General features: G+C 36.7%; 1 protein-coding gene across 5 annotated transcripts in view; it reads right to left on the bottom strand.

Moving 5' to 3' along the window:
* The window catches only part of grik2 (glutamate receptor, ionotropic, kainate 2), a 231893-nt gene extending 219506 nt beyond the window's left edge, over positions 1-12387 (bottom strand). Inside the window, exons 1-2 of one of the 5 annotated variants that reach the window (XM_051865971.1) lie at positions 12076-12387; positions 9403-9747 (exon numbers count right to left, since the gene is read on the bottom strand). In XM_051865971.1, coding sequence (XP_051721931.1) covers positions 9403-9529 — 127 coding nt within the window. In that variant the 5' untranslated portion in view covers positions 9530-9747; positions 12076-12387. Of the gene's footprint in view, positions 1-9402; positions 10139-12075 lie in introns of those variants that run through there. The other 4 variants (XM_051865972.1, XM_051865970.1, XM_051865967.1 and 1 more) reach the window with 4 other exon arrangements.
* Positions 12388-16095: the final 3708 nt, after the last annotated feature.

Raw genomic sequence — 16095 nt, 5'->3', positions numbered from 1 at the left:
GTTTCTAGTGGCATATCATATTGAGTTTATCTACTGAATTTTTAAAATACATCAATTACGATATGTTGTTTTGACCTAATTATCACTAGTAATTTATTTGAAAATGAATGTTCAAATAAATGTAAATTCCTCTTTGCCAGATGTAATTAAGCCATCGTTTAAGCCAAATGAAAAAAGGAAGGAAAATAGAAAAATATAATAAACAATAGATAATAAAACAAATAGGTGATCTGATCTTGATGACGCAGTCGTCTGGGCGGAAGTTTGATACCGCGACTCCACCTCCGGCTCCACTGATGATTCCTTCTGCGCATGCCCAGCCTCCAAACTGACGTTTTTGCGCAACATGTTAACGGCCATCGTCGTACATTTTACGTCCAGTTAATTACAATGGAAGGAAGTGGCGTTGCGTCATCCATCTTTTTTTACAGTCTATGGACTCAAACTACTCAGGTTTCGGCCTGGTTTCGATGGTCTTGACTACAACACTGTTTAGCAATTTGTTTGGTGGGATTATATAAACAACTCTGTTCATTTTTGTGGAACTCCATTCCACAAAATCACATTTGGGGTGTATCAGCTTCAGGGGTTTTGAGGTGTTCATGTTGTGGCAGCTGTTCTTGTGCAGAATGAATGGTTGCAGTAGCAGTTGGGAGTTTAAATGATAAAATGAGGCAGATGTTTTTTTTTTTTTTTTGGTATACACTGGGATTCTAATTCAAAATAGACATAGATGTGCAAGAACAGCATATACATCTTAAAATGCTGCTGCAAGCTGCATTCCAGGGCAGTTAATGTTTATCAGTGGTTACAGGATAATATAATCAACAATATGCAAAGAGCTTTGCTTTGCCCTGCCTCAGAAAAAAAAAAAAAAAAAAAAAAAAAGAATATGTGGAAATCCCTCCAACATTGCTTGCCCACGTTTACTGACTGCCATGAGAGAATAATAACTGACAACTATGAAATGAGTGCTTGTTGAGCAGATTTTAAATGGGAGAAGCTGTTTGGTTGTGCCTTGAAGCATGGTAAACCTTTGACTGCAGCTGTGATCATTGATCCAGAGAAAGATCAGAGCAGAGGTTCGCTTGAATAACTGAAAAGAGTAAAATAGATTTGCATTGGTTGATGGTAACAATTAAAAGCAGTTGTACGGTAAGTTTTTGTTCAATAGTTGGTCTAGAGGAGAGTAAAAACGTGTCGAAACAGCATGGTCAAGATCTCATGGTCCAGCTTATACAAGGATTGAAGTATGCACACAAGGGCTACAAAGATACCAAAGGTAAACAGAATTGGAGCCACTGGTGATGACAGAGGCAGTGCAACATTAAGCTCTGCCCAGGGACAAGAGAAGCAGGTGGGTAAATAGAAACAGTATGAAGACACAATGGGGATTGAGGGAAAGGGTTAGGTACAATATAACTGGGACTTTAGTGGTTGTGAGTGGTGAGCACCATATCAGGGGAAGAAACACCAATCCAGGATCACTGGAAAAACGTGTCTCAAAGTAGTATTACATTGCTTCTTGCACATTTCAAAGTGAGATGTCAGGTGAGTGGCACTAAAAGCATGTTAATTTTTGAATGAAACAGGTGAACGTGAATCACAACATTTTATTAATGTTTTATTATGTTACTTGTTGTACGTACTGCAACAGTGGAAATGTCCGGTGAGTGGCACTAAAAAGCATTTGAAAATAATATATCACCAGGGCTTGACATTAACACCCGCTAACCCGCCAAATGCAGGTGTATTTCAGCAGTGATGTGTAACACAGTCACTCCTACTAGCCACTTCGGCAGGTTGAATTTTATATATAATATATACATTGTTCAATTGTAGTCTTTTAATAAGGCATCTGAAATAATAAACTAAGTGCAATGTAGTGCTGTCAAAAATATTGCTTTTTCGATACATATTGAAACTGAAATATCTGAAACGCTTCCAGAACTCATTTTCTGCAAAATAGACACACGATACCAGCTGCTCTTTCTCTCTCTCATCTGTCCGGATGAATATTGTTGGTGTTACAGGGCTTGAATTTCAGTGTGTGATTGCGTGTATTGCACATAATTTTACTCATTCCCACAGATTTTGTTCTCACATCCAAAGTGCGCACACATAAAGCCGCCTCTCAGTACTAAATTGACTTCTTTTTTGCTGCTTATTGTGCTTAAACAGTCAAGTACACACAGAATAATGTCAAAATGCCGGTCTTGGTGAGTATTCGTGTAAACACAGTCAGTTATGTTATAATGTAAACAGTTGAGAAAGAAAATGCATGTGTAACACCGTGTCCTAACCAGACACGACGCGATGCAACGCTGTGACAAGCGATAACATTTATCTTTTCCATGTTAATCAGAGTTTTTGTCCACTGCTAATTCACCTGAGATCTTGAAAATAAATAAATGGGCGCAAGAACGTTCAAACTGTCAACTCAGTGCGAACAAACAAGTGTATTCTATGACAAAGATTGGTTCAGTCACTCCGTATGTACTTTAAATAATGTTTAAATTGTGCAACATTTATGAATTTTACTAAGTACTTGCCCATTTTATTGTGTCTGCTGTGCTCTTGCCGAGAGAGCCCGCCCACACTCTCTTCTGATTGGCTGTGGTTTTTGATTGATTTTATCGCTTCTCATTTTTTGCGTCGCATCTAGTGTGGACAGTCAAATTGCTCGTCACTGGAATCTTATCTCATCGCGTCTGGTTACGACACGGTGTAACTGTATAATGGATCTGTGCGTCAGGTCTTAAAGTGACAGCAGCCTAATATACCTACTGCCAAATTATGAGATCATATTAAAAATATCTATATGGCAGTTTTTTCCCCATGGTATCAATGTCAAAACTGTGGCCAGTGAAAATGCTGAGTGGCTAGTAACTTTGGAAAACCACTGGCCACTAAACCCTAAACCTAACCTATATCATTGAGATGTGAGATTAAAAAAACACATTTGCTGAATAAACCACGCCATTTTAGCTTGCTTCTACAATTCTTTGAATTCTACTGCCACTAGTGTCATTTTAGCTGGAAACTGCAGTGTATTGCATGTAATTTGGTACATTTTTGGAGTTTTGCATAAACGTAGGTAGAGGCACATTTTTCCAATGAGCCTAGATTGGGAAATACTGTTATGATCATGACAGATGAATTTATAGGACTTCCAAACGGTGCACAAGACAGAAGTGAGGCAGCAGGAAGCTTTGAAGGTCCAATGGTAGCTTCCAAAACGTGGATTAACAAGTTTATGCTGCCAACTCCGTCTATAAAGTTCTGTGGGAGGATAAACATGGTTAAATTATCACAAGTATGAAAACATCACAAGGATATCTTTGACTGAAGTGAACTGGACTATCACTACTCCTCTGTGTTGTTGTTTGCATGAAAAATGATGTGGGCTGTGATATGGCGGCCCACTGGACAGAAACCATAACACTAATTATTTGTTACTACTGGAGCAACTCCAAACTCCTGGTAGTCAAGTCACCTTTATTTTTATAGCGCTTTATACAACAGATTGATTCAAAGCAGCTTTACAGTCATCAACAGGAAAATAATGATTCATTGATGCAAACATAGCAGTTCAATTCGGCTGCAGCGCTAAGAAGGAAAAGCAGTGTCATTGTTCAGCTGAAGTCAGTTTTTTTTACAATTTATTACAGTCTGTATTACTAAGCAGCTGAAGAAGCCATTTGTCAGCGAACACAATGGAAACAGACACGTTCAAAGGTCTGCACTGGTTCAAAGTGTTGCAATGGACAGTGATATAACAACACACTGTATATCTTTAGGAAAGACCTTGAAACATGAGATACGAACTTTAAGCTCTGTGCTCAGCATATTAACAAATATAGATAGCTGTGATATGCTCTCCTTTGTCTCTCAAGGTCACGTATGTCCTTGATGAAGCAGGCCTGCACAGGGAGGTCATGGGAGTAAATGACTGGTCAGCTCTACTGAAGGACAGCTTACAGCTTCACTGATGGGAAACAATTCCAACTTTAATATCTTTAATATTTAGGCTACATCTACACTAATCCAGATACATTTGAAAACACATCTTTTTCTCTGTGTTTTGGCCTTTGAAAAGATTTTGTCCTATGAAAATTGAGCTTTTTGAAGGCGCTCTCCCAAGTGGATAAATTTGAAATGCCGTTTTTGTGTTATAGTGTGGACTGTGAAAATGGAGCTGTTTGAAAATGATGAGGCATGTTTAGTCATGTGACGCATATTGTACTGATAGAAATCTACGTTTATACCAGCCATATTACATTACTGCAAAGATGACAGAAAATTTACTCGCAATTGCTGTCCTGAGTGCGACCTGAACTCAGCAGTAATTGGTGAGGTTTTTGCTAATAAAGTGATCGTGCCAAAAGAATAGAGTGAGAACTTTATTATGTCTGATCTCTCTTTATCATCTCAGTGAGCTTTTAGATTTTACATTTTAGACATGCGCAGTAAGGCGAATTTAGTAAATATTTTTAGGGCTACAAGTGGAACTACCTGTAAGAACATCAGCAATGACACAACAAAAAATAACTTATTTTAAATAATTGTTAAAATAAAATAAAATAAAAAAACTATTGCATAGTTCTGGATAAGGGGATGCACGTTTTTGTTTAGATCATGAGGTTAAACTGAAGACACATATGATTCAAAATCTGCTAAGGGGCAATAATGGAACAACAGTTTAAAAAAAGTGATTTTTCACTATTATTTACAACAGAATCTGCATTTTCATGGGTTTAAATAAGAGAGTTTTGTTATAAGAGACAATAAAAACAACTGTGTGCATCAAAGCCACTCCTTTCCTGGTAAAAAAAAAAAAAACCAACATGTAAAAAACATTGTAACATGTAATTTATTTAAGCCATGAAACATTATTCATTCCGTTAAATAAGTGTAATGAACTGAGCATAAAAAAAAAAAAAAAAAGTCTCCAGCATGTTTTTAATCAAAAATCAAGCCTAGTTCACCCCTCACACACGTCATGTCGGTCAAAAACTTATGCTGGCAGTCGGTTGGAATATTAGAACGAAAAACATTGACATACACACTCATGGCCATAAATCACTTCACTGAATACTTGCTGGCTAATAAATAAATAATTATTACCTTACGATCCATCTGTTTTCAAATCCACATCATTTGAATAACACAACATCGATGTCTGTCAAAAAATAACATGCACAATACACAGCAGTATTTATGAGAAGCAGAGGTCCAGCGAGTCACACATTTCTTGGAAAACCCAAACTACCGGATGTCATCGGTTTCTGAGGGAGTGACGCACGTGAGTATAAATCTTGTTGTTCACTCGCTGAAACTGTATGGGAATGATCAGGGAAGTGAGGGAAATACTTCACACTGCATGCTAAAGAGAATAAACTTTGCCAGCTTAGTGAACATCCTTGCTTTTGACAGACATTTTTTTATGCACAAACTACGCATTCTGATTCTGACATTTCTGGTTTTAGTATTTTCAATAAGTTTCTATTCTTGGCTGATTTTGCTCATAATTTTGGCAATAGATGAACTGTTAAATGAGCGATGTTGACATGAGTCCTTGTAGTTGTCCAATTTGACTCTCATATGCTGCTTAACTTGACAGATGATTTTTATTAAATGTATTTAAATGTATCACTATCTTCTCAGTTGTTTAAAAGATTAAGATAATAAAATGTTTTTCCAATAAAAGATGAAACAATTTTAAATGATTTGTTACATTTAATTACCGCTTAGCAGATTTTGACTCATATATTGTAATGATTATGTTCCGTTCTGTTGTTATAGTTCCGTTTTCACTCTGTTTAACCTGTTCCTGTTTTCCTGATTTGTTGATTAGTTCCATCACACCTGTTTGTTTCAGTCAATCAACCCCTGTCTGTTTAAGGCCTCAGTTTCCTGAATTGTTTATGTTAGTGTGTAGTTGTTACTCTTATTCTCCTGCATATTCTCCTTCTTCATTAAAAGACTCTTATCTTTGACTCGACTACATGTAACATTCATTTTCTAAAATATTTTGCATGCAGTAAATGGATGAGCATTTTTAGACCTTTAAACACATTTTTTTTTTTTGTCCAAATCCTGTTGCCCTTGCACTCCTAACCCAGTAGAGAGACAGACGTGTGTGTTCTGATAGGCTGGCTGTGCTCATTAACATGTGCCCTGGTGTATTGTATTGTTTCTGACCAGACAGCTTTTTATTTTGATTTAGTTTTGTGTTAAAACCCGATCAGCTCTAGTTGTTACTGTATCTCAGTGGCACAGCGCTGTTAATATTCGTTAGTGAGTTAATTGTCAAAGGCAGCGCTGCTCTCTGTCTCTTTCTTCTCTAAGGAGCAATTTATTTATACAGTCCTCTAAATCAGACAGAACAAAACACAACTGAAAATGAACTTTCAAAATACTGGTCAAAAAAAGGTAACACTTTATTTTACAATGTCCTTGTTTACCTTTTACATGTAGTTACTATTGTAATTACTGCATAATTACATGCAACTAACCTAAACCAAACCAAAGAAAAACTAATATAAGTCAGGACATTAAGAGCTAATTAGCCTTCCTTCATTAAAATAAATAATCTTTTTGATTGAATATTAGAAAATGCCTATATACATTCAAATGCATTCTACATATTCTCCTTAGAAATTATATTGTTCTACTAAAATGCAATACATGTAAATACCTAAATGTACATTTGAAATGAAAACAGTGTGTGAGAGTGTGAGAAGGGCAGCTGAAGCCACAGAGGACGGTGGGACGGTGGCCGAGAGCCAGATGTTGTCACAAACAGCTGCTTCCTAATGCAGGGATGGAGAATGTGATGACACATGCAAAAGACAGTAGCACTCGTTCAGTTTTCCCATCTCCCCTTCATCTGATTCAACATCATGTATTTTCTCTGCGCATGAAGCTGCAGTTTTTTAGACCTAAATGGATATGATATTATAACGCAGTTACACAAGCCTGTGCCACTTACACACACTGTTAAACCCACAAGAATATATCCTACTGGAACTAAGGGAAACGCAATCTGCCGCACTATTTTTTTCCTCCTTCATGCACACGCACAACAGCCAAGAGCTCAGCGGTGAATATCAGCATACAGAGTATAATGAGAAACAAAGCCAGCATGAACAATAATGAGCGTAACATATCTGTGCATCTCTGCCAATTAACATCGCGCTTACTATTTTTAAGAAAACCATGGCAATTAAATGTCTGGTTAATGAAAAAGTGGAAGATAAGATATGCTTCTTTACTTAATATTTAGAAATAATTTTGCAGTTTTAATATGTGTTTGCAGCAACTCTGAAACAACACAAAGTATGGGCAAAATACACAATCATGTGTATAAGAGAAAAAAACACATTCTAACAATTAAAGCGCAAAAGCTGTGAATGTTTGTTTGCAGGCTTCAAATAATTCCCTTGTGGCTCAAAGCGTACGTTCCCATTCTGCTAATTGAAACCATACACAGTAATGATAGACTAAATTTGGAAAATCTCTCCATTATGTTACATTAGTTACACAGTTTAAGGCAGCGTCTGAGGAAATCAGGACTTGAAGGCTAAATTTTGCTGGTGTGTGATTGTGTGATGTGTTGTGCTGGTGTCCTGGAGTGAGAAAAAAACAGCTTATTACATCACATAATTAAAGCAAGCCCTGGGCTGTGCCATGGAAATCCCTGAGGTGCATTTGACATTATTTGATTGTATTGATTGAGCCTGGAAAAGGAGTACATCAGACAGGCCTCACCCCAGAGAGCGACAGCCTTTCATAGGAGTCCGCTGACATTTTTTAGACATTTCCTCTTGCAGGAAATCTGCATAATCAGACTGAAGCGAACACACTCGCTCCCATTAAAACTACAACTCTATTAAGAAAGCGCCTGTGACTCAGTTCTGTGATGGTGATGCTGAGCTTGGATGGCCTTCCTCAAAGCATTCGTTAAATGGTTGCTAATAGCAACATGCAGAAGAACATCTATGCAGTGAAAGCCTACACTAAATCATGTCTAACTTTTTTTTAGACATTTTTTTTAGACACACTTGTGATGTTTAAAATAGGAATTATGGTATTTAAAGGATTAGTTCACTTCAGAATTCAAATTTCCTGATCATTTACTCACCCCCATGTCATTCAAGATGTTCATGTCTTTCTTTCTTCAGTGTAAAAGAAATGAAGGTTTTTGAGGAAAACATTCCAGGATTTTTCTCCATATAGTGGACTTCACTGGGGTTCAACGGGTTGAAGGTCCAAATGTCAGTTTCAGTGCAGCTTCAAAGAGCTCTACATGATCCCAGACGAGGAATCTTATCTAGAGAAATTTTTCTAAAAAAATAAAAATGATATATTTTTTAACCGCAAATGCTCGTCTTGCACTGCTCTGTGATGTGTCACGCATTACGTAATCACGTTGCAAAGGTCACGTAGGCAGAAGTACCGCGGTAGGGCGAAAAACTCCATCTCATTTTCTCCTCCAACTTCAAAATCTTCCGACATTGTTGTTTTACCTTTTTTGTAAAGGCCGTTTGATGTCTGCCTTTCCGACATGATTACGTAATGTGTGGCGCATCGCTTGTTTTTTTTTTGGGGGGGGGGGGGGGGGAGGGGGGGGGGTGTTTAGAAAATGACCAATGGTTTCCCTTATTCCTCGTCTGGGATCATGTAGAGCTCTTTGAAGCTGCACTGAAACTGACATTTGGACCTTCAACCCGTTGAACCCCAGTGAAGTCCACTATATGGAGAAAAATCCTGGAATGTTTTCCTCAAAAACCTTAATTTCTTTTACACTGAAGAAAGAAAGACATGAACATCTTGGATGACATAGGGGTGAGTAAAATAATGAACTAATCTTTTAAAAACCTCTGGAGATCACGATAGTGACAATCTGAAACTCCAATAGACACTCTGTATCAAATGATCAATGTGTGACTTCTAGAACTGACAAGTATAGAATACAATAGAATAGAATAGAATAGAATAGAGCAGTGCTTATAACCTTAGGCAAGAACAGAACAAAATGAGTCATTGCAACACCTCACAGCCAAGCTTTTTCTCCTCATAACACATTCAGAAACAATATGGAACAAGAGAATATGTAACTTAAGATGCAATATGCAGCAGCAGCATTGCTGTTTTGAAGGGGTTTTGTATCCGTCACAACCTGTAGGCAACTTCTGCATGTGTGATGGGGGCTCAGAAAGTTCTGTTTGTAAAAGTAGCGTTCCCTACAAATTCGGACTGAAACATGCAGGACTTTTAACTCTTCTAAGGAAAGACAGCATCTTGCATTTGACATCTTTAGATGACATATAAACAGCAGCAAAACAAGAGCGAAAACGGCGTCCGTAATAAGTGGAATGTGTTTTAAAAGGCTCTTACCGAATCTCAGCACATGTGGCATCCCGTGAGAATATCCCACACACAGTAAGAGCAGCAACAGCCCAAGCCATCTCTGATGAGTTACCAGAGGAGAGCACATCTTCATGAAGCCTGCGATGCACTGCATGTCATTCCCCTGGACGGATCGTAAGATTCCCACTTGTTTCTGCTTTTGGAGGTGTTTTATCTTGTCAGCGGTGTGATCACGGCATGGTCACTGAGACAGAAGAGGACACTCCATCAGCGATGCTCCGCATGTCCGTCTCACTGCGCAAAGGAGCAACCTTCCGACCGGGCGTCCATGTTAGAGATGGGAAATCCAGGAGAAATCCATGTACGGGTGGCCTGAAAGAGCGGAGCAATACGGGAGTGAGTGATGAGACCTGGTGTAGCGGATCGCTTGACGCGCAGAAGGCGGCAGAAGCGGGAGCGACGAGCGCGGGCTGCTCGTGCAATGCCGTCTACTGCACTGCTGCACTCACACTGACGTCGCGCCGAGAGCAACGCGCGCGCAACACTGACCACTCACAACATCCATTTCCTACTCCAACATGCTCCACAGCTCAGAGCGAGAGCTGCGCGTGGCTCTAACGTCTCTGTTCGTGGATATCATGTTCAGATAAAACACAGCAGTGTGTTCGTAAGCTTTCTACTGCGCCCGCAGCCTTCTGTCTCGTGTATATTTCACACAATATGTGATATTTTCACATAGTTTCAGAGTCAAATAAATGATTGAAATAGATGAACCCTACAACGCACGTGCGTTTTTTAATTACTGCTCTCGTAAACTGCGATTATTTACAAAAATAAATAAATAAACAAATCAAATCAATAAATAAAAATGACAGGTTACTCATAGTTTTCGGTAAAAACTCATTACAGCACGTATTGCTGCTACAATAAAACTATGATCATTTTGTATATTCATTGTCAAAAAATGACAGTATTCTGAAAGGATATAATAATATAATATTAGGTTACACTTTATTTTTTTACACTGTAATTATATGTTTACGTACTGAGTAATATAAAGTAACTTCATGTACTTACTATAGGTTTAGGATTAGGGTTCGGTTCGGTTTAGGGTTAGGGTTAGTTGCATGTAATTATGCACTGTAGCCTATTATCGTATTTTGTTGTAAATGTATACAGTCCCGTGTGTGTGTGTGTGTGTGTGTGTGTGTGTGTGTGTGTGTGTGTGTGTGTGCGCGCGCGCGCGTAAAAGTTCTTATATTGTTTAAGTGTTTGTTTTCACATATAGGCTCTATATAATAATATATAGTGTTATATATATATATATATATATATATATATAAATTACTGTTTGTGTGTGTGTGAGTGTGTGCGTGCGTGCGTGCGTACATATATATATATATATATATATATATATATATATATATATAACGAGAATAATATTCTAAATAACTTGTCGGAAAACAGCTGCAGACTATATGGTGTTTTTTGAGCTCTGGGGGCCTTTAAAACCAAGAAAGGGCCTAATAAGGGCGAACCCTGTAGAACTTAAATTAAAAAGACCTCGATTGTGCCCCTACTTTCAAAATAGGCTAAAAGATGAGCGCTAGAATAGATTGCCTTGAGAGCTGGTGTGTTTCAGCACCACGGACAGCGACAATATCCGAGCCTCCTCAACCCTACTGTATTACATCAGAAACCGCATTCACATCGCTTTACACCGAATCAGCTGCACGAACACACACTCTTCTGTCCTTTCACATGGATTTTGTTTTCGATTTGCGATATTGTTTCATCCAAGAAATGTCCAAACACAGGCTATTAATTTGGCTGATAGTAAAATATAAATGCACCTTATGCCATCGTGTCAATGTATTTTGTGATTTTATTTTTTCTGCAAAATATACGAAAAGGATAATAAATTAATATGACAAGATGTAGATTGTTTCATATTGATAAATGCGAGTCATTTTACACTTGATATGGATGGTTCGCAAACTAATCATATGAAACATCATGTTTATTCATAGACTTTAACCATAGTTTTGGTTTTGGATTTTTTCACTGTTGTGTGTGTGTATCTGCTCAAATATTCAGAAGATCGCTTGTTAAGTGTGTCTTTTGAGTCTGAAATGAAATGTCTCTGTGACAGATCCCACAAAAGTAATTCAAGTGATGCTAAAAGACTCATCAACAGCAGTGACACACTATTTCCAGGCAAGGGCATATTTAATGATGCTTCCTTCAATCTCACAACAGACGTGTGTGTGTGTGTGTGTGTGTGTGTGTGTGTGTGTGTGTGTGTGTGTGTGTGTGTGTGTCTGTGTGAGGGGCGGTGCATTTTAAACTAGGATCGTGCAGTCGTGCCCGGGGTCTCAACATGCTTTATTAACTTACAAGTCATCATAACCCTCTTTGCAATTAAGGTGAGAGAAAATCGTAACTCTACAAACACAAACCTTTTTTTTTTTTTTTTTTTTTTTTTGGTCAAGCACATATATAGTTCAATGTAATTATTACCTTAGTCATTATGTGAGGTTAAAAAAGAAGCACATGCATCAGTCAGATCAGATGAACTGTTCCGTCCCAGCTGTGAAATTTAAGCCAAACCTCAGTTTTTTCAATGTCTACATTAGATATTACTTTAAAAGCACCGTAAGAGCCGATCGTATGTGTTGATGGTGAAGTAAATGTCCTTACCTCGGGTGTTGAGAGCAGCTCGGGCTGGTGAAGTGTGAGTACAGTGGCAGCAGTGGTTCATGTGCTCGGATGGAGGAGCCGCTCGGGCTCTGTGGAGGAGACACGCCTCCTGTCGGCGAACACAACTCCCGCTTAAAGACACACGGCTACCGCTGCGCTGCACTTCCCAATAAATGTTTTTAATCGATATATGATGGCAATATATCATTTAAAACATTTATAAAGCAAGGTAACGCTGGATTTGAACGGTATGCGTCCAGTTGTCATTTCACAATAATCGCGTGCTGTAAGTGACAGGAGACAGCAAGAGAAAATCGACTTATTTTCAAATAGACTTATGCAAAAGAAGCATTTTTTGTAGGCTATATTAGGGATATTACCAGCGTTACGGGATGGTATTTTGGTGACTGTATGTGTTACATATTCTAACTGAATCAAAATATGAATTCTTCAAGATCCTCTCCAGCAATGGTGGCTAATAATAACATAAAGACCGTGTTAAACCACAGTAAAGAATACATAAATAAATAATAAATAAATAAAAACACAAATAATGCCATAAACATAGCCTATATAACAGTATTTTACAATAAAAGTATACGTATTTCCTTTTTAAATATACATATATTTTCATACTCTTATTATAATTACTATACATTTTCATACATTAATATTGACTTTACCTTTAAAAGCTAACTTGAACCAGTAAACAAGCATTTTTTACAGACTTTTCCATTAAACATAAGTGCTACAAAAAGGCTATTGAACACACACACACACACACACACACACTATATATATATATATATATATACACAGTGTGTGCACGTGTGTGTGTTCAATAGCATATATATATGTGTGTGTGTGTGTGTGTGTGTGTGTCACTGAATAGCTGCTGTTATGTTTTTAAAGTAAAACCATTATGAAATGCAAATCATGAAAAAGCAAAAGTGAAAAATCATGAAAAAGCAAATTGTATAACAACATGCACTGATAAACATTTTCTGCTTGATTTACTTGATTTTTTTTTTTTTTTTGCATAATTTTATTATGTAGATCAGACAAGACTAGTCTTTGTACAAACTACTTGATTTTTTTCTGTCTGAAAAAATGCACGTAAAGTAGACTTAATTTTAATATTGCTCTAATCATTTTTCGTGTGTAGTTAAAGTTTCCTTTGCAATATTTTTACTCAAACATTATAACACTGTTATACTAAAGTGTATGCTTTATTTAGAAATATCTAAGTAAATAATACAATATATATCGTGTAGACATCATATCTACATAATAGAAGTAATGCAGCACCTGAACACAGAGACATCAATATTGGTACACAATACACAATGACGGTAACATTTGATGGATCGAATGTGTCATTTTGAGTGGAAAATGACCTCCATATGTCACAAAATGGCAAGTTACTAAACCTAACAACAAAATCAATGATAAAACAGTGTAAATACAGCTGGAAAACAGCAAAAAAATCAACCTCATTAATTATTCAAGGCCCAGTGCATGATAGGAACACCAGTATCAGAAAAGTTGAGTAGGTTTTACTTGCCCCAACCTGCCATTATATAATAATTGACTCATCTTAATGTATCCCAGTGTGGTTTCATGTATTAGCCTGTTCACTTGTTCATTTATCCATCAGTGTGTTTTCTGGCTTGCATATTGTTTATTTGAACATATGTGATGCTGGTCTGTGTCCCAGAAAGGAAAGAAGAACAACTTTCTTTTTCACCATCGCAAGACAAGCACAAAGCACGTTGTCCCTGACTTTACGTGTTGAATGAGAGTTTGACCAGGACAGCCTCACAGCATGCGTGATCAGAGGTACAGTCCAAATAATGAGTTGGAGAGAGAGGCCAGCGCATGTGAAACAGCCATGACAGATCCGGGGGTCTTCTAAAGGACACACCAGCTACTGTCTCAGCTTCTGTCTCTGATGTGTGTGTGTGTGTGTGTGTGTGTGTGTGTGTGTGTGTGTGTGTGTGTGTGTGTGTGTGTGCCATGAGCTCTGAGAGAGAGAGAGAAAGAAAGAGAGGAAGTGATAGAAGCAAGGCGTCTCATTGCTTTTCCCCTCTCTCTTTAATTACAACCAGTCTACCATATCGGAGAGGAAATTAATTATTCACCTAATCTGCCACAGGAAGAAATACACGTCTAATGAAACACACCGCCAGTGCAACAAACAATAAGACACATAGAACACAAAGCCATAAATAAGCCACCAAAAGGTTGTAATAATTGTACACTTATGAATAGAAAGTGTATCTAATTGTATACAGAACCTATATATATATATATGTGTGTGTGTGTGTGTGTGTGTGTGTGTCTTTGAACAAAAAAATGGTAAAATAAATTGTGCAATGTTATTACATTGTAAAACAGCTGTTTTCTATGTGAATATATAGTACAATGTAATTTATTCTTGTGATCAAAGCTGAATTTTCAGCATCATTACTCCAGTCTTCAGTGTCACATGATCCTTCAGAAATCATTCAGATATGATGATTTGATGATCAAGAAACATTTATGATTATTATCAGTGCTGAAAACAGTTGTGCTGCGTAAGATTTTTATGTGAACTTTTTTTCAGAATTCTTTGATAAATAGAAAGTGCAAAAGAACATCATTTAGTTGTTCTTTTGTAACATTATAAATGTCTGTATTGTCACTTTTGGTCAATTTAATGTGAGTATTTTAAATCTTACCTCAAACATTTGAATAACAGTGCATCATGGTTAACAAAAATTTAAATTTAAATTATTTTAAATTGTAATAACATTTCACAATATTACTGTTTTATTAATATTATTATTAATTATAAATAAATGAAGCTTGGCGAGCAGAAAAGACTTCTTTCAAAAACATTAAAAAATCTTAATTATTCTAAACTTTTGGCCTATACACTGTAAAACTGTAAAAAAGTTCAAAGTACTCAAAATTATTGTAGACACCGATTACCTCAAAAAATTTAAGCAACTCAAATCTTTTAAGTAAAGAATAATTATAAATAACAATTAAATTAAACTGATTTTTATTTTAATTTTATTTAATGTTTAAGTCCACTGTACTTAAAACTATTGTTTACCATACATAATGTTTCTTATTTTTCAATTATTTTGATGCAGTGGTTATAAAAATCAATAAGTTCAGAATACTCAAAACATTTAAGTAAACAACTCAAAGATTATTTTAGTACTATTTTATACTACACAAATTCAGTAATTACAATTTAATTGAAATATTGAATAAACTAACACCTAATCTTTACAGTTAAGTGTTAGTTAGCACCAGCATGCACTAAGGTAACCATTAAAGAAACAATCACTGTTTACTTGCATGAACTGTTCATCAACATGAAGTATTTATAGCCTTGAAGTTTCACAGCCCATTCTCGACCTAACCACAGTCACTACTCTTCACCATGATGGTAACCCTACAAAACTTCAACATCACAGATACACCTTTAAATACCAAAATAACAGAACATTAAACAATAACACATCTTCCCCTGTATTAATCTTGTGAAAAAACACACAAAATAACAACATGTATTCTCCCTTACAGAGTGTGACGCAAAGCATGCTGGAAACTTGAAATCTGCTGCAACTCAGTTTAATGTTGAATGGATTCTTCTGATAACATCGGTAACATCGGCAACGACGTGACATGGAAGACGTCACTTTATAAACTTAAAAATAAAAATTTAAGGATTTACTCAAATGTTGAGCTACACAAAAATAAAACTAAACTCCTTGTTCGGAAAATGTAATTGTTTTAAGTTGCATCAATGATTTAACAGACTTTAACTGCAGCGTACTCAATCTTTATAAGTTAGTAGTGCTGTTCAGGTTTACAGTGTATAAAGGATTTTATTTTATAACATTTTAAGTGCTGGTGCTTAAACTAAACTAAACACATTATATACACTTACTAGTTCTAACATTATAGGACAAGCCAGAATATGGGTGTCTTGATGCCTACAGAAATGTGTTTCACTTATTTACC

This window comes from Ctenopharyngodon idella, chromosome 16 (genome assembly GCF_019924925.1).
Source record: "Ctenopharyngodon idella isolate HZGC_01 chromosome 16, HZGC01, whole genome shotgun sequence".
In the NCBI taxonomy this organism is placed as follows: Eukaryota; Metazoa; Chordata; class Actinopteri; order Cypriniformes; family Xenocyprididae; genus Ctenopharyngodon; species Ctenopharyngodon idella.
This window is presented reverse-complemented; position numbering and strand designations above follow the sequence as displayed.